Source organism: Hetaerina americana, unplaced genomic scaffold (genome assembly GCF_022747635.1).
Source record: "Hetaerina americana unplaced genomic scaffold, ioHetAmer1.1.p SCAF_9, whole genome shotgun sequence".
Taxonomy (NCBI): Eukaryota; Metazoa; Arthropoda; class Insecta; order Odonata; family Calopterygidae; genus Hetaerina; species Hetaerina americana.
Window position 1 is genome coordinate 62,306,241 of NW_027287538.1, and position 20,179 is coordinate 62,326,419.

Here is a 20,179-nt window from a genome sequence, read left to right on the forward strand (position 1 = left end):
AGTAAATATTAACAAACATAAAAAATTTTATTTGAAAGAGGATACTTTAAACTACTTCTCAACATAATCTCCAAGCAAATTAAGGCATTTGTTATAACGTGTGACAAGTTTCTGTATTCCTGCTGCATAGTCCTTCGCCGCCAGCTCATTGAGATACGCGAGGGACCCATCTTGCACAAATTTTTGCACAATGCAGATGGTGTTTAACAATTTCATGAACAATTGTTCGAGAAACATTGGGAAAATGCTCACAGATGTCATCAATTGTGACGCGCCGATCGTTCCTCACGAATTCGTCAACTGAGCTCACCAGTTGGTCTGTAATGACAGACGGTCTCCCCGAACGCTCATCGTCGTGTGTGTTCCCCCTCCCCATGTTGAAGTTGCGACACCACCGCCGAACAGACGACTCGTCCATTACATTGTCTCCATACACCTCCTTTAATTGGCGATGAATATCACATGGGCGAACGTTTCTTGCATTGAGGAATTTAATCACTGCCCTCACTTCACAACTGGCGGCGTTCTCAATTTTTTTAAACATTGTAAACAATCACAGAAACAACACAGGCAATGCTAGCGTCACGCAACTTGGCTCAGAGAAGGCAGACAAGCCACTGAAGCTATCTGACCTCGTCCAGCGGCTACTCGCGTCGTCAGCACTTCATGCGGCACGAACGGGTACTACTTTCCGGATGACCCTCGTATATGATGAGAGATTGAAAGTGGTAACAAAACTGCTTTTGAAGAGCAGGGTAATTATGTCATAACTGTTTGCACAACATTTGAATTTTAAAATCAATTTCAATCATAGAATATTTTTATGTAAAAACCCAGTGATATGGAAAGAGAGGACAGCATTGAGCAAAAGCATTAATTATTTTACTAGTGTATGAGTTCCATAAGACCAATAAGTACCAATTCAAAGGTGGAATGACACTGCTGAAATAAATAAAGGTGGCATTGGGAAACTGTAGAACATCTGCCATTCTCCTAGGAAAGCTACATGATGCATATGAAAATTTTCCCTGATCTTTTCCTTACCTCTTAATCCATAATCAAGTCCTGCCATCAGCTCATATATCTGTTATGTACTTGTATGCTTTAGTTCTTTTTAATGTCTATTCAATATTTCCTGAATATACCCTTCCTTTTTGGTGGTGAATCTCATACCATAGCCTTCTCATATATTCTGTAATCAATGACTAGCAGTGGTAATTCTTATGATGACTAACTGAAGGCATTTAATCCATATTTATGACTATATCATATCACCCTCTACCTCTTTTGTCCCCATTTTTAAACCATTTTTATTCAGCATTCTTTTTATTTCTTCCTTCTCAAGATTCCAAATGAATTTCTCATAAGAAAATGGTTTTTATACTGTAGAGAAGATGAACGGAATGTGTGGATAGTTGAATAAACAATTTCAAAAAGTGTACTTATGAGAGTAGAACATTTTGTTGATCACTTGATTCTTTTTCACCGAAACTGATGGGACACCCTATTTATACTGGAAACACTCCCTGCAATGTACTTTGGTGCTAAGTATCAGAATCCCGATGTGTGTAGGGAACTTTAAAGTAATTAAATATTTGTTGTTTCTCAGGGTAAGCATGACCCAACGAAGGGCATGCCACCATCCCTAGGATCATCATCGGGTGGCCCTCGCATGAGGGGTGGGCCAGGTGGGCGACCCAGGCCGAAGACGATCCATGTTGATGGAACTGATGCTCCTGAGATGCGCTCTGGAACGCTGACTCCAAGCCGAGGACGCAAAGGATCTGGTTCCAGTCTAGCAGGTGGGTGCCTTACTTCTATTCCTCTGTTAAGGCTAACGCTTACCTTGAAGTTTGGAAGGGGTAGTTACTTCTAGTAGGAGTAGTAACTTCTACTTGCACCTCTCAAGAGGTGCCATGGGCATCTGAGATGCAGTTGTGCTCTGTTTTGACGTTATTGTGTATGATGATGCCAAGATTTAAAAGTTTTTTGCTTGGTTAATCATTTTGTATTTTTCATCGCAAGTATTTAATGTCATCAGTCATCTTCAGCATCGCTTTCCAGTTTGTCATCTCTCCGAACTTCACACCCATCTTTTAACTTATGATGATATTTCAGGAAACTTCTGAAAATTATTCTTCTTCAGCATATGTTGAATTGTGTATGCTTTGAGTACTAGATGTACTGTGCTTTGGAATAAAATATCTTGTTTATCAGTGTTTAATTATGCAGGTACCTCATGAAAGTGCTTTATAATTACTGATCCCACAGTTCATCAAATGGAAATGTGTTATTGTCTTATCACATGGTTTTAAAAACCTACCATTGTTTTTGGTGCTGTTATATCTTTTAATTTTGAAAATTTCCGACTTGATGTGTAAGACTTTGTAATTTATTGTCCATCTCGCTCACTTCATTCTCTTCAGTCTGTATAGCTGCTAATCGTTACTTGGAATAATTTTTGCTCTTTGACATCATGCGGTTCCTTTTGTAAGTACTTTGTATATTGTGAAGACGAAAGCATCATCGCTAATCCAGGATTCAATGAATTAATAGGAAGGAAAGCGAAATATTTTCCATGTTTTTATGCTGTTCACTGCTTTATTCTTAAGTTCGGTGGCATAATATTTGATAAAAAGAAATTTGTGCTGATATTTAAGCATATTTCCAGGCCTTAAAAAAAAAAGGTTTATTCCATAAATTCTCATGTATCATGCTCATATTGTTAATTTTACTAAAATGTATTTTAGCATCATAGTTTTGTTTCTTCATCACATTTCACGAAAAAGCTTTTTAAGAATGAAAATTATTTGTATATAATGATAATATTCATTCTGAAAGTTTGACAGCTAGGACAGCAAGCACCCATTTGGAAAATATACTTTGCCTAAGCAAGTGTACTAAAGCATTAGATTTCTATTAATGGGATGTATGATGGTTTCTTAGAAAGTGACTATTATGTCTGCAAACTTGGAATACTCATTTCAGTATCTTTGATCATGCACAAATTGGTTTTTCAAATTGAAAATGGAGATATTGGTGTTCTCACTTCTGCCAGAGGAATTGGGTGATGCCCATGTGGTTCACCTGTTTATTCAATGATCAGAAAATACTGCTGCATATGCTTGTACAAATCTGTCATGCTGCACTTTTTTATGCTTTGCCCACACTCATAATTAAACATCCAAGATTTCACAGCCTCTTAAGGGCTTTTTTTTTTTTGAAGAAAGTGACATTCGTGAATCATGTGAGCATATTTTGGATGTTCTGGAATCTAGTTGTAAATGGTATTTTTGTATATAGATTGGAAAAGTTGGAGATTTTATTTTCATTTGGAAGGAATAAGTTATTGTTCCAAATAATTTAGAAGATTAAACATATTTAATTCTGAAAAAATCACTTCATATAAATGTTTAAACGTAGAAAAAGCTCATATACGAGGGTCATCCGGAAAGTAGTACCCGTTCGTGCCGCATGAAGTGCTGACGACGCGAGTAGCCGCTGGACGAGGTCAGATAGCTTCAGTGGCTTGTCTGCCTTCTCTGAGCCAAGTTGCGTGACGCTAGCATTGCCTGTGTTGTTTCTGTGATTGTTTACAATGTTTAAAAAAATTGAGAACGCCGCCAGTTGTGAAGTGAGGGCAGTGATTAAATTCCTCAATGCAAGAAACGTTCGCCCATGTGATATTCATCGCCAATTAAAGGAGGTGTATGGAGACAATGTAATGGACGAGTCGTCTGTTCGGCGGTGGTGTCGCAACTTCAACATGGGGAGGGGGAACACACACGACGATGAGCGTTCGGGGAGACCGTCTGTCATTACAGACCAACTGGTGAGCTCAGTTGACGAATTCGTGAGGAACGATCGGCGCGTCACAATTGATGACATCTGTGAGCATTTTCCCAATGTTTCTCGAACAATTGTTCATGAAATTGTTAAACACCATCTGCATTATGCAAAAATTTGTGCAAGATGGGTCCCTCGCGTATCTCAATGAGCTGGCGGCGAAGGACTATGCAGCAGGAATACAGAAACTTGTCACACGTTATGACAAATGCCTTAATTTGCTTGGAGATTATGTTGAGAAGTAGTTTAAAGTATCCTCTTTCAAATAAAATTTTTTATGTTTGTTAATATTTACTTTTGTGTCTTTATTTCACGAACGGGTACTACTTTCCGGATGACCCTCGTAGTACACACATATATTACATGAATACATAATGAACCTGGAGAGCACACGAAACTTCCTGCATTATTCATTATTTAGCTTCTGATCTTGTTTGTTTTATTTCTCTCAACTTTTATTTTTGTCTTGCAATGTTGGAGGAGGCTTGTACCTTGTTAAAGATACCAAGATAAATGCACACCCATGAAAGAAATAATTTATGAGAACCCAACAATTGAAAGTTATTTTCATGCCTAGAAATTAATCAAATAAAATTCTAGATATTTATTCATATTTTCCCCTTTATATAAGGCATTAAAAAAAAATTCAATTGCAATGCCGAAGTAGTAGTCTTGCAAGAGTCCTCTGTTTTAACTCATGCTAGGAGGGGGGTTTGTCTCTCTGTTTGTTGGTGACTGGCAGGTGGTGAAAAGTGATGGGGAAGAGTCATGTGTGGCTCTGAATTGCTTGTGTAATTTACGGATGTCTTCTAATGGCAGTCGTGTGCATCCGCTCTTCTATATCGAGTGGGCATGAGAAGAAAACGTGATTGAGTGTTGGCACTTCATGAGAGAGTACGGCAGATTGCACCTTAAGGCTTATGCAATAATAGTATTAGGCATGGAATATTTGGGGTAAATTATGGTGGTGGTAATGAGGGGAGCGATTCCCAAAGCACTTCTCACGTGCACCCAAAAAAATCCCTCACCCCTCCCCCCCACCCTCCAGATTCCCCAGATGATGGCCAGGCGAGCTCTCCATGTCGGGGAAGTGCACAGCTGGGACGTCGAAGCTCTTGCCGGACTTCAAGAGGTGAGAAAATCACCCTGACCCTTGTACTCGGTACGATGGGTGTTCTCCTCCCTGTGGCAGGGGCAGGAGGGCATGGCTCGGTCATTCCTATTGGCTTCTTAAGTCTAGTGATGGGTTGAGGAGATAATCTCACGTGGCATTGGATGAATACTACAGGAATGAATACCAATTTTTACAGTTGGAATTTTTTACAATAATGTACTTGGGAGAATAAATTCTAGTCACACACTAGACGCAAAAATAAATCTTGTACATCTTCTATGGGATAGCTTTTTTTGAGCATTTATGAGATGCCAAAGTGAAGGTATTGCTCCACATGAAATATGTGAGTGAATCACTGTATTTTGGTCTCTTTGAAAATGTCTTTCGTATCCAGTTTTGTGATATAGTCCCTTGAATACTCCCTCAGATATATCCTAACTAAATGAAAGATGTTGTTGTATCATTGTCAAAGGAATGAATACATTTGTGGGATTGATAAATTGGAATAAAAACTTATGAAAACTTGTGGAAACAGTAGCTTAAACAAAAACTCGCAAAAAAAATGTACGATTCAAATTAAATTTATCAAATTCGAAATCAACTGGAAATAAGTGCATTTGCAGTAATATTTGTTGCATCAGCCTGGGCAAAGTCTCCAGAGTTAATTACATGTTTCGAAGTTCCCATTTCACCCTTAAGGGAACACAAGGTTGGAAGTGACTTAGGAATACATATCCCCATGAATTAGTTATTGATAATTGGCATGAGGAAGGTATTCTGGTGACATCCGGTAAAGTGGCTCCACCCATCAGGATTTATTCGATATATTCAAATGAGCAAATACTAAAGAGAGTATTGAAATCAAAATTAAGAAATGGCAAAGTTATGAAGTGCATTCAAAATGCCTCTAAACAATGAGGGGATGCATTATTTGTTCATCAAAACTCAGGTTATAGATATGGAAGAGGACGTTGGTCTAAACCGAGATACATCATTATCAATGCATATGTTGAGTATTTATTTTAGCATAATTGCTCAAAAAATTGTAAGATTGTTTTTGTATAGCGTTGTGGTTGAATGGATCCGTCATACTTCTCACACTTGGGGTCTTTAGAGTTTCAATCAAAGAGGTTTGCCAATTTGATTGGTTTGAACCAATTTTAGAGAGCTCTCATATAAAACAGCCCTTTGATAGTTTTTTTAAGGTTTGAAGTCCATCTTCTTTTACAAATATACACTGTAGCTCAATGTAATTTACAACTTGCCAAAAGATGGCTTCAAATGTTTCAGGCACTGTGCCATTCTCTGAAGTGGCTTACAGGATATCTCATTAAAGTTGTTTCACAGCTCCTAGTTGAAATTTTGCTTTTAGTATTACAGGGATCCCATTTAAAAGATGTAACTTGTGGGCAATGAGTTGAAATCATCAATTCATCACGATGTTTTAGAGATTGTATCCCTTAATGTTAGTATCCCTATGCGAGCACAATTTTTATGAAAAAATGTCAATAGAGATATTTATTTGTGTTGTTTTGTAGGAAATGAAGTGAGATGACTTGTATGATGTGCAATTTATTTTGCAATAAGAAAACCATATTTGTATCATACAAGAAAATATCAGTTGAATTGAATCTTTCACCTTTTACCAAACATCCACTTCTCTTTGCATTGCTGCATTTCTTATATTAATTTCATTTTTCTGTAATTTTAAGATCATATTTGATTTATTTTGTTCATTTTCCAGTGACGTATTTAGATTTTTTTCCAAGTATACTTAAATATTTATGTTCATATGTGTCAAGTAAATTTTTCCTTGCAATTTTTCTGTTGTTGCTGTCTGTGGCTACATGGTTAATGAATCACTTAAATCAAAGCAAAAATGGAACAATTAATTAATTCATTTATTAGTTCTTCTCATGAATGGCCAAGATAATAATTTTCATTAAAATATTATTGCAAGAAATTTTAGCAACTTTTAATGGCCTTGTAGATTTTAAGATAAATGTCACTTCTGTGGCTGTTGATGAACTATTGGACTGATGCCAATTTAAAGTTTCTTCATTTAAATTAGTGCAGTTTTGTCATGCACTCATTTTGCATGGCTCTACTAACTCTCTAAACACTCAAGTATAATATAAATACCAGGAGAAAGTGTCAAAGTAACTAAGTAAAGTGTTAAATTTCACAATTTCAAATAGAGTTAATGTTTTCTGCGCCTAACTAATGCCATTCATTTTTTAAGGGAACTACTATTATAAATCATACAAAATCACCCAAATGCCAGTTTTTCTTAGCATGTAAATGCTTTACCATAATTTAGGCACTGAATGAAATACAAATAAACTATGAATTGTCCACTGCCTAGTGTAGGTAATTACTGACTAAACATGCTGATGACACCTTGTGATCACTAATTTGCCTTGGTTTATTCCATTTCAGAAGTCAATTTACTTTGTAGTTAAATATTTTATCTATTCATTCATATTTCCAAAACTCTTTAAATAAATTATTTAAATTAAAAGACAGCTTTTTTACCAAATGTTGTCCATTAATACCATCCAGCAAGGTAGGAGATACGAATGCAAAATAGAAATTTGTCCACAAAGTTTACAGATTTAACTGAAATGCGTGCTTTAAAAACATAGCATTCTCCAGCTACATACTTGAAGATTTGTCTTATCTGTGCCCCTGTGGAAAAAGTTGCGACTAAGTTTGATCACATGTTTTTAGTGAAAGTAATACCTTTTAAGCTATTCATTTAGTTATCAATCTACTCAAATGCTACATTAGGGTGATCCAAGTTTTGATTTTTCCTTTGCATTTGCATACCTCTGACCTCTGCTCTCTCACTGTCATGATTTAATGAATATTGAAAGAAGAGCAAATGAATGCTACCTCTTGAATGATAGCATATTTTAATTCTTCAAGAAAAAGCTGCCAAAATCACATGTTCTTTTGACAAAGGAATGATATAATTTACTTTTTATTAAACTGGGGATTGCTACAATTTACTCCATGTACATGTTAAAAACCCAATTGCTAGTGAAAAAAATTGCAAAATATCCAGTCCATATAAGACAATTCAGTATAACATTAGGAAGAAATGCAATATTGATTCACTTTATTTAATACTCAGAAAGTCTATTTCTTCTTTCTATATTATATTTTTAGAATGTTTAATGTTCTTTCCTTTGAAGGCAGTTGAGTCTAATATGATGTTGAAAGATTTTTTACTCATCATTAGTAAATGCACCTTTATACTCTATTGAGGAAAGCTAAACTGAAGGTGTTTGCAATATCACATTTTAATCCTTTTTGTGGTATCATGTATGGTTTATATTAAAAGAATGATACAATAAAATAGCAGGTAAAGGAAGGAAACATATAAACTATCAAACTATGTGCCAAAGAATAGCTGGCTGAGCATTTTCTACTCTCTGGTTTATAATAAGTCCATAGCTATAAAAGAAAGCATATTTTAGTGAAATTTTGAATGTTAATTATGATGGTTTGTGTAAATTCTAAGTATTGCTTAAGCCTAATTCATGTTCTATGTTTATGAAAAGATGATCAGAATAATTTTTGTCGCTCATTGAGCTATCTAAATTTTCCAAGCACAACAAAATATCGTGAGAAATGTTAGTCAGCTTCAAATTTTACTCATTTAAAATGTTAATTGGCAGATGTGTTTAATATGTTAGCTAGAATTTGCAGAGGGTTTAAATTTGTCATTTCTTTTACATTGTCGTAGGTTATCCTGCTTATATATTCTTGAAGAGTTGTTCCCTTATGACTTGAAATTACAGTAATTTGCCTAACTCTTTCTGTAGGTTGTATGTGCTCAATACTTATTATTACAGTTACCTTCATACCTATAGGTCACTGCATATGTGATAGGTTGAAAGTTTGTGGCCTATGTGCAGGCATGAGTTTTCAGTCCGATTAAATCTCTTTTGAAGAATCTAGAGTTGTAAGTAAAATTACAATTGTACTTTTTGACTGATTGTTATCTGTGGTACTTTGCCATCCCTTTCAAGTTTCTCCCTTATTGCTGCTTTTCCCTCAATTCTGTGCACATTGGAAAGCCACAAGCTTTCAATCAAGCTATGCAATATAATTTATCTTAGGTACGTGCGTAGAAGAGTTTGTAGATGGTAAAATATATTCCTCTCTAAGACAATTTGCTCTCAAAAATCCCCTTTGTAAGAGACCAAGGCTATCAAGCTGAAATGTTGGAAAATCGTGAGTAAAATGATGGAAATCACTAAAGGAGTAGAAATTCTCATTCTGAAAAAATAATAATGAAATTGACACAATTTTTGAGATGTGCTCAGATGTTTACATAAAAATGCATTTTGCGTAAGAGTTTTCAGTTAGTTAAAACGTATTATGGCTTTTTTCATCCACGTAGTACTTAAATTTTACTGCTATTCTCACTCATTAGCTCAAGTTGTTTCATTGAATGAGTATGTAGGTAATAATTGGCATTTAGGAAGTACAGTAATTGGTGGCAGGTGAGCGATAGGTGTTTCTGGGGGACTGTGCATTCAATTCCCGAAGTGTGGGATGCTGCTTCATCATGAATGACTTTACAGATGCAGGATCAGCTGGTCGACCAAACAAGGGTTCAACCTATCAGCGGATGACTTTTCGTGGGAGGAAATCAAACTCTCTTGTGAATTTGAGCGGTAAGAAGATTTTATCTCATCTTCTGCTCCCCTAGACCCATGTTGTTTCCTCGCTGTGGTGTTGGTTGGTGACTGTGTTCTGATCCATACCCGTTCCCTTAATCCAAGCCAACTCCCCTCCCCCCTTTTGCTGGGTGGTGTGTGGTGTCATGGTACGCTTTGGAGTTACGGTCATTTAAGGGCTAATTATTTCTCATGGATTTTATGTGATTGGTTCTCCTTTGAGGTCTGTTCTTTTGCCTTATGGGAATGTATGTAAGTTGTTGAATTTGTAAGAAATATGTTTAATACAGTATAATGTGGTTTTCAAGCAGTAACCAACGTTCTATTTTTTTATGACATTGGAATTTTGGGCGGGAGACTAAATTGAAAAAAATATTTTGCAAAATGAAACAGAAAAGTCTTGATTTGATATCAGGAATGTGTTCTTAAAATAGGGAAGAATGATGAAAGAGATATGATACCTTATTCCTGTTTATTGAATGCTGTTCTTCATATCAACTATGGTTTTATACTTGGGTTGGTATTTATGTACTCAATGAAATTAACAGATAGGTTGGCAAGAATATTTTCAATTGCAAATGTATCGACTTCTTATGGTTATCTTCAGGCGTCTTACTCAGTTTTTCTTCAGAGTGTCTCCCCTGCTGTTTATTTGCAAAGCATGCTTTTTTTAACTTTAAGAAAGTATATATGCAACTTTCAAATATGTGGCTCATCTCTTGAAGTACACTTTGTAGCACCAAGTAATATCATATTTGTGCACAACTTTTTAGCTCCTTTCTAAGTAAATATGTTTGTATGTTATCTCTGAAGTGATTTTCGTTATGGTAGAATGTCACTTGCTCTCATCTTAAGCAGCTTCTTCTCTAGTTATTTTTAGCATTGTGTACCAGATTTTATTTTTGTTTAAAAATATTTTTAAAATTCCTAATTCCCACAGTTTTGATTTTCCATTGAAATTCATTTGTAATTAGTGTAGTTACATTTCATATTGTTCCTTTAAGAATTTGCTTGAGTCTCAAACACTTTATCAAGCTTGCAAGTGTTTGCAGTGGCTTCCAGTAGCGGATTTCTTAATGCTTTGCAAAGAAAATCTTTGAAATAGAAAAAAGTGGTATGATAGTCCTTTGTGGCTATGCATTGTTTTATAATGCCAATATCCACTCCAAACTGGAGTTCAATCATCATTCCATTCATATACCATTATGGAAATAGGCTTCAAAAACTTTAGAGGCAATAATTTATTTCTTTATTGTTTAGTTTGTTGAAAATTACTGTTGTATTGAATATTTTGAGGCATCATCTTAAACCCAGTGAAGACCAAGTGACGAAGACTTAGGGAAAGTTGCAGTTTCAGGTTATTCTAATGAGCGATGTAGCAAATCATAATTTTTCCTTGTGTATCAACTATCTTTTGGTGCATTAGGTTGGGCTTTTAGACTGCAGGCTCATTTATTTAAGTGTAAATAATTTAGATGTGATCAAATGATGTGATGGTTACTTGATAAAAAAATCTGACCATTTTATACATGTGAATACTTTTACTTTTGTGAAGTATATTCTCTCCTCATTTCTCTGTTCTTCAAACTTTCACAGATTCTAGCATGATGCACATACTTTTCCTTTGAATATTGATCTCCAAGTTTCTATTTTTATTGATTTGATATGATAAAAAATATGATAAATGAAATTATCTCTTTTTTTGCCAATGAAGTCACACTTTTGAATAATTATTCCTGTCAGAACTGATTCCATATTTGAGGTTGAGACAATAGATATTCTGTGAAAGCTGAGAGTATTTCATTTTGAGGACTATACGTATCCATCTCTATCTTTGCTGATCTAAGTTAGCTGTTTAATTTTGAAGAGCCTTAGAAACAAAGAGTTAGGTTTGCGGAAATATCCTTTGTATCACTTTCTTTTGGCCCACAACAGTAAAATTTCTCTCAAAACTGCATGGTCTGCATTTTTCTAAAATATTCTAGGCATTGGGAATGCTCTCTTGACGCCATGATGTTGAAATTAAAAGCTGTAGAAAATTTCATGCATGGTTCTACCTGTTTCATCAAATTTATTTTTTCCAAAGACGTTTAATATTAATAAAGTTTTCTGGGATCCTCTACCGGGTCAGGGGTTCCATATTGGCCAATATGGGACCCCTGACCCGGTGGAAGACCCGAGAAAACTAAATCAAGCAAATACGCCAATAAAGTGCTAGATCTTACTTCACATTTAATATTACATTCCTAGATCTAGGATGACAGTGAGATATGGTTATATTGGTATTTTGCATGGCAATTTTTCTTGGCATGCTTTTGCCAAAATGATTCACACCGAAATTCTCTACTCAATTTTACTTTCAAAGTTTCTAGGTGAACCTACAATAAGAGTCCAAAAAGTGTTTTACCGTTATGAACTTCCATTTAGCGTTCATTATGCTCTCTGGAAGTTATTTATTACTAATTAATGATCTTATATATGCTTGTATCCAGGAAAATGTGTGTATAATTTATGGAATTTCCAAAATGGCTAAGGACATCCTCCTTTAGAGTTGTCACTTGAAATTATTATATAAACAGGCAAAGGGGTCATTTGGTGTAACATCTGAAGTCTATGACTATTTTAGATGATGAATTCCTCTTCCTGGTTCAATCCCAATTACATTTGGGAATGGGCAAAATTCAGGGGTCTTGGTTGAATAATGCCCATTTAGGCAAAAGAAAATCTCCAGAATCTCGAAGCTCATCATTTATATAAATAGGGTCTTGCTTTTTTGTGTTGGGAATATCTCTGACTTTTTATACAATTGATAATCTCTTCATATCTGTTAGGGAAATAATTATACTGTTTATTGCTCAAGTATTCATGATTGTTGTGGCTCGTAATAAGTCTATACTAATTTATTTTTTTGATAGTGGAGTATTGCTAATTATGATGAATGAGAAAGACATTCGTTTTATGTCATATGTGCAAATGGCAGGCAGCCTTCAAAGTGTATAACCCACAAAAGACTTGGATGAAATTTTGTTCAAATACTTTTCTGAATATTTTTCTCAGTTTAAGATTGTGAATTACCCATAGTGCACATTTAGTATAATAAAGTGTGGTCATCGCAATGCTACAGTACATATGAACATTTTTGTGCCAAGAGAAGAGAAAATGCAATGTTAAAATGTTTTTTTAGGTCCAAGTTCTTCAAGAGAAAATATGGGCAAAGATATTGGAATAAGAGGAATTGGAATAATACCAGCTGCTTAGTCTTCTGTCATAAATTCACTTTACGTGTTTGCTAATATGTGGCATAAGTAGTTATATTAAGAAATATCAGGTTTATATGATTATATTGGCTCTTCAACAGGAGCCTTAATGGACTACGTTAGAGCAGGGGGGTAAAAGGTAATGGTTGTGAATTTCTCAATTTTTGTCTTTGATTTATGAATGTTTTGATGTAGTGGAGGTAGGGATGTCGGTGAATTGCAAAACACAGGGGTCAGTGGCTGCTGTTCCGTGATATCAAGGTCTTTCAATGGTGAGGAATGGGAGTGGGGAAGGGTTAATAAATAATTAGCAACCAACATATTAGTATCTGTGCTTTTTTAAATGTTCAGTTCCAATCTGTTAAACTTTTGTCTCTTATCTTCACAATGGAGTAAAATTTTTGTAAAGAGCTGAGAATGTTAGCCTAGGCCACAAAACATGGTAACCCCTATGGCTTGGCTGCCTCATTTTCCTTCTTGTTTCAAATATTTATTAGCTGGGTTCCAACTCTGATTTTCACATGATCACTGTTTTCAAAAATGAAAATTCTTTATTTGACTACGTAATTCCTATGTTGAAAGCCTTTATTTTTCTGCATTCACATCACCTTGGTTAGTCTGTTGGGGGAAAATTCATCAACTATATACTTGGAAAGGAGTCATTTCAAATCTCACATTAAGTATGGGATTTGTTGTCTCAGGCGTAACTTTGTGGAATTTGCATAACATATTGAAATGTAATGAAATAATTGACTTTGTAATTCCACACACTTTATTTAAGTATGGGAGTTGTGGTGTCATTTAATAGATTTTTATGGGGTTACTTAACTGTGTGATGTAACTTCAGTTTTCAATGCATGGACTGCTCATGATAAAATTGAATTTTCTCATCATTGGTTGTGTGGTAAAGTGGTTATGGTTGCTTGGTAGATGTACATGAAATTGTCAGTTTATGAACCAATCCTGTACTTACAATTTTTATGCAATGTTTTTCTTGAATGTTGCTTCTTCCATTGTGTCCATCAGTTGTGATACTCAATACCAGTCTCCATTGTCATTGCAAAGCTAAGTAGTCTTAATGTATACATTTAATTTCTGAGGATATATTAGCTAATTCTTCTAATAGATCATTGAAAAATGCTTAGAAATGCAATAATCATGCTTTAATGATGATAATATCATCAGATAGTCAGGATAAAACATTCTGAAAACCCTCACACAGTTATTTAGTGATACTTCATAGTATGCCAAATGCTTAATTAGTAGTATATCATAATATCTTTGCATGAATGAACATTTCTTGATAGAATAGTCGACCAATTGGAATTCAAGGAATTATATTAAGTGGGCCATGAAACCAAAATAAATAGAATGTACTTAGTAAATTCAAGAAAAATAACAGCTTTCTTCATTTTTTTTGCCTATATGGAATATATTAAAAGGACTTCTTATCTGTAACTCTAATAATTATGTATCCTAATATCCAGAATATTGACCACATTTATCGACTGAAATGTGTTGATTCTTAAAGGTCAAATAAAGACTTTCAACAAAATGTGCAGTGTCCACAATTGTTGTAAATTAGTTGGTTGAGAAGGTTGGAAAATTGGTGAGTTGAGAAGTGAATTAGTGTTGTTATATATGTCATATTTGCCAATATATGCTCATCGAAACCAATTTTAGTCCAATTTTGAAAAATCTGTCCTCAATAATGATTTATTTGTTATGAATAGTCTTGAATTTATCTATTATGATTCTTTGTTTAATGATTACCCATTCATAGTGAGCATGAATGCTTTTCATGGTAATGGTTCTTGACTTATTCATTCTTTTGATGCGAGTGGATCTATCTAATGAAGCCTGCTTTCAAATTCACAGTGCCCCCTCTGTATCACCGCTTGATTAGTGTGGAGAGGATTGAAAAATTGTTAATGGTGCTCATGAAATTCTGCATTTTTCCATGAACCTTTTTTCTAATTGCCTTGAAAATTGACTTTGGGTTATGTGTGCCAGTGCAGGTGATTCCTAAAATCACAATAACTTGGTTGTTGGCAGCTTCATTTTTCTTTTATTGACCACATTTAGAACAATTAGTGTTTTAACACTTAATAGATTTTGTACATGTTGCAGTGAAACCTTGATCTTTTTCAATTTCCATCCGTATTGTTTCACATCCATTGTGTCAAGATGTAGGCTATTGACATATTTCCTTTCATCAGTCATTTATTATTTCAATATATTGCTTCAATTTCATTGTTAACGTAAATGATTTTGCATGCTCCCCTACAACTTTTATCTGAAACACTTAGTGTATTCATTAAGACCATGAAATGCATTAGCATTGCATTCCACATGCTTTGGAAACCATTTTGTGGTGGATGCTCATACATTTATATGTACAATGATTTTTTTGATTTTGGCATAAGGGAATGTCTTTATGTCCAATATTTCAAACGTGAAAATATTAATGAGATCATAGCATCCTTACTATGCTTTCCCACTCAGGTTAGTCCATTAGGCTGCCTGATAATCAAAGCAAGGATTACTTGCTGCCTAGTCATTCTTAGATCATGCGTAGTAACTTTGAGCAGTATGTTCTAGTTATTTTCCACTGGCACTATAATTAACATATATGGTGCAGACTTGCCAGATTATACTCCAAACTTAATTATACCCATATTTTATCTTCCATTATACTTTCTTCTGATCTATAAAATATTATATTTAGTAAACATGCATAACTTATATTCAATCAATGAGCTTGTGAAGAAATCCTCAATTCACATCTTTGTATTCACCAAATACTAATTAGTTTAAATAATACATAAATTATAAATGGGAGCATTCTTCTCACTATTTTCAATACCATGGGCTGGTTATCCGTAGTAAAATTGTTGGGATATTTGTTTCTGGTGTTACTGATTGGTTGAAAATTTCAAACTTGGTTGAAAGTTTCATAAGTGTCTTCCATTGTTAATTGAGTTTGGTGATGGTGATTTGGGCTTTATAATTTCTCTGCTCATGTATTAAATCCACTCTGTACAAATCTCATGTATGGTTTGTTGCATAGAAATGCACTTGATTGTTTAAAGATGCTGTTTTTTCAAGATAATGTCGTTCTTGTTCGAGTGTAAATTCTGCATTGTGGCTTATTGAGGGATATTATATTCCTTTGGAAGTTGTTGGTTTCAGATCTATGAACTTGAATTAAATAGCGCATCAGTATTGACCTTCCTATATGTACATTTCGTATTTCATTAAAAAATAGATGATTGTGTTTTATAGTTTTGTCATTTTTGCAAAAAGATTGTAAATTAATGTTTTTGTTAAACCCTGTAATAGAAACTCCCTGGAAACTGTACTTGCCATTGCTTATTGTATTTTTTCATTAAAATATTTAGAGAAGAACATTTAGGTTCCAATGAAAATGACTGCGTAAGTAGTGGAAATGACTTCTTGGTAAGAGAAGTTTTCAGTTTGAAATATTAGTGCTGATGTATGACAATGGAAAATTTACAGTTTTATATATCATATTCCTGTTGCTGTTGCTAGGAGTAATTGAAGTTCTAGATCTTAGGTTTCTTAAAAATCCTCATTGTGTTTTTCAAATGCTCCATAGATACATGTCTTTTTGCATGGAAAGAAATGGCATTATTTTTACCCTTCTTGAAATGTCATGGTTGAGGCTTGGCATCCTATTGGTTGATAGGCAGCGTTAACTAGAAGATTTGCACCTGCTAAATGGCTGAGGAGACATTGCCCTCTCTCCGTTGGCTCCTTGAGATTGATTGACCTCTGTTCTGTCTCCCTCCTTAGGCAGTGGCAGTGACCAAGAGAGTGTGGCCTTCCGTCATGGTGACACGGACTCGGGGTTGGGCCGCGCCACACCCCCACGCCGTGCACCATCCCCGGGAATGGGCCCCCATGGGCGCCACCTTCCATCTCCCTCCGGTTAGTTTATCCCCTCACTCCACGACCATTTCTCGATTAGAAACAATTAAAAGGTTAAAGGGTTAATTTAAAATGGTCGTGTCTCACACAAATAGCTTTCTGGTTGTTGGGGATTAACTGTCGGGCATAGTTTAGTTTGCTGTGGTGCTCATGTTTCAATTGGCAAAATATTTTTATACTCAGAAATTTAACATTTTTTTTTGTTTTAAATTGGTCCTTTTATATGGATGCCATTACATGACAAGTCTACCTAACTGTAGGGTGCTGAACTTAATTCAACTGCCTTTCATCACTGGTTTTTGTGTGATCAGCTTTGGTGACAGTGCCATGCCAATTGTCTAGAGGGAGATTGTTCACATTGGTAGGCTGTCAGAATGTGAAATAATAAAATATTATGGGGTTGTGGTTGAACCAACCGGCAGGGATTGTCTCATGCAAAGATATCATTAGTAAAACCTTGAGAAAGCATTTAGTGCATCCTCTCTCTCTCCCTCTCTGCATGGTACAATAATGTGCACAGCAATAAGGAGTAGATCAATTAGAAAAGTGATTTTTATATTGTTGTTAGTTTCATTGGATTTAGGGGAGAAATGATAAAAAATATAACTATTTTTCCAAAAGGTTCAATCGGATAGATGAAGAATGAAATGCGTATTTTGTTGGCATAGCTTTAATAATTCTTCAATGGGATAAAAATCAGGTCACAAGTATTTGAGTTTTAGAAACTGTTGGAGTTCTTTGAGTATTGAAATATATAGCATTAATGCATAACTTTGTGATTGAGATAGTATAATTATTATGAATAAATATACAGGGAACTCAGAAAATTTTTGTTTCTCTGAGTATAAACATAGACAACTAAAACTTTTGAATGAAAATCTGATAAAATAATTGAATTATTTGATGCCGTGTTTCATGTTGGTGACCTTTTTGAGCTTCATAAATATATGCATTTCTCCGTGATGCTATATTTGTATGTTTTTATTGTGGTTGCTATTTGCTTGTTTGTATGTCTCTACTGCTTAAAATTTTTGTCCAAACAATCCTCTAATTATATTAAATTTTGCTCTTCTGAAGTTAGAAAATAATATTCCAGGAATATTTAAAGTATATTGTGATTTCTTAGCTGTGACTTGTAACAATCATCAGCTGTGTGTGTTTCTAAGTATATATTTTTGTTCGTACACCCATGATTTGCTTAGGGTGAAAAAGTTAATGAACTGAATCTTTTTAGGAATTTTCTATGGTGCGTTTGTCAGCAAAATTTCAATTTTTTCCTTCATTATTTATTTTTGATTTCATGTGCATTACCATTGCTTCTCACTATTTGTTTGTTCCTTTTTTTGATTAATTAGTGTAGTATTGAAGTATGTAGCATTTAGTTGTAGTTTACAGTGTGAGCTACAAATATTTCTCTCCTGTAGTTGTTTCTTTGAACCATCCCAAGCACAAGAGCACTCAAATATCCATGAGTAAGGGTTTTGAACTATGTAGTGGTTCTTAAGTGTTGAGGTATGGTAACTAATTTGCTAGGTCCTTATGTACTATTCTATGCTGGGGCGTGAATCACGATATGGTAGCAGCATATTTTCTGATTTTGTTTGAAGGTGGGATAATTTTTATTCACCAGGGGACCAATCCAGAATGTGGGCATTTTCAAAAATTTTTAAATAAGCCTTTGATCAGTGTAGCGAGGAGACCTTTTTGTCTGGCTTCACTGAATTATTTTAGTCAAACACTATGACGCAGCCATTTAATAGAGAATTTTTCCAGTAGATATCTGCTGTAACATAATTTGGGAACCTCCGCCACCACCACCACCACCACTTATATGTAGTACAATTACTAAAGCTTTTTGGACGGATGGTCATAAAATGTTAACATTTCCAGGGCCTGGATCATTGCCTCCAGGTTTGGTGATTAGACGGAGGCCTTTTGGCGATGATGGTGCCAGTGACATTAGTTCAACACCTAGTTCCATGTTAGAGTATACAGGTAAGATAACATTTCTTTGGTACAGACCAAGGATACCAAATGTTTTGTGGTTGAAGCCCCACTGCCGTAATTGTTGTATAACTTCAATTCTCTTTTCTCCTGAACGTTTTTTATTTCTGTCAAGATTATACGTTAAATACCATAATGGCCCCCTTTTTTTCAAAAAGAGTAAGCAGAAAAAAAGGAAAGTTATTTTCAGGAAGATAAATAATCTTGGAAACCAACAATGGTAAAAGAAGTATCACCTTTATGAATTATATATAGATTTCAGTTTAGGTGGAGAAGGTTAATGTTGAATAAAATAGTACTGAGGGCCTTATAGAACTATTTCTTTGTTATGTAAATTTTATAGACATGCCTATGGAATTAAAATGTCATTCTTGAATTCTGATTGAAATTTTAGTTTTTTTACTATTTTTCTATTCATTTAAAAGGGAATCAAAGTTAAAATACCTTCTGTACCAACTACTTTACCTTTTTCCATCTAATGCTAAAGGTTTCCTTTGTTATGTCTCAGGTCCACGTTTGTACAAGCAACCAGCAACAAAATCAAATCGAAGTATCATATTAAATGCTGTGGAGTATTGTGTCTTTCCTGGAGCTGTCAATAAGGAGGCTAAAGCGAGGGTCCTTGAGGAAATAGCAAGGTCTATGAGCAAGCATTTCCTCATCCTCTTTCGGGATGCTGGCTGCCAGTTCCGCGCCCTCTACTCCTATACTCCTGAGGGAATCGGGGAAGAGGGTATTCTAGGGGCCTCTCCACAAGTAATGCAGGAGCAGGTAGCCAAGCTGTATGGGACCGGCCCTAGAAATGTCAGTGAGAGGATGTTTGACAAGTTTTTCAAGTGAGTTTTCTTTGTTCGTAGCCTATCAAATTTTTCCCAGTGCTCATAGAGATGATTTCAATTGAAATGAGTCGAAGCTGGTGAAACATCATGTTCAGCGCATTCTGTATGTTAGATATTTGCCATAGTTGATCCTCATCAACACATCAGGCCAAACCAAATCTATGCTGTAAACATGTGATTGTGAATGTAAATTTATCTAAATTAAAACAACCTAGTCTAAACACCTCATATGTTATGTTTTTGAGTTTAGTTTGTCTTGGGAACACATTTTATCGTGAAGGTTAAGATGGAATGAAATTGAAAGTAGACAAAATTTGTGATTAAGGTTGAAGGAAGCTGATTGCAAGCATAATTAACACTCTTATGTATGATGTAGTAGTATATTTTTGAAATTTGAAAGAAATCACTCATACTTTTTCTGAATGGACTTTTAAATTGAATATTTACCTTATTATTTTTTATAATCATTTAATTTAC

At 34.9% G+C, this 20,179-nt stretch overlaps 1 protein-coding gene across 5 annotated transcripts in view; it reads left to right on the forward strand.

The window, feature by feature from the left end:
* Positions 1-20,179, forward strand: part of Patronin (calmodulin-regulated spectrin-associated protein patronin) — a 218,546-nt gene that overhangs the window by 194,448 nt on the left and 3,919 nt on the right. For 3 of the 5 annotated variants that reach the window (XM_071597469.1, XM_071597470.1, XM_071597473.1), the window contains 6 exons: positions 1,610-1,802; positions 4,895-4,978; positions 9,556-9,648; positions 16,725-16,859; positions 18,750-18,854; positions 19,372-19,699. In XM_071597469.1, the coding sequence (XP_071453570.1) occupies positions 1,610-1,802; positions 4,895-4,978; positions 9,556-9,648; positions 16,725-16,859; positions 18,750-18,854; positions 19,372-19,699 (938 nt within the window). The remainder of the gene's footprint in view (positions 1-1,609; positions 1,803-4,894; positions 4,979-9,555; positions 9,649-16,724; positions 16,860-18,749; positions 18,855-19,371; positions 19,700-20,179) is intronic. The other 2 variants (XM_071597471.1, XM_071597472.1) reach the window with 2 other exon arrangements.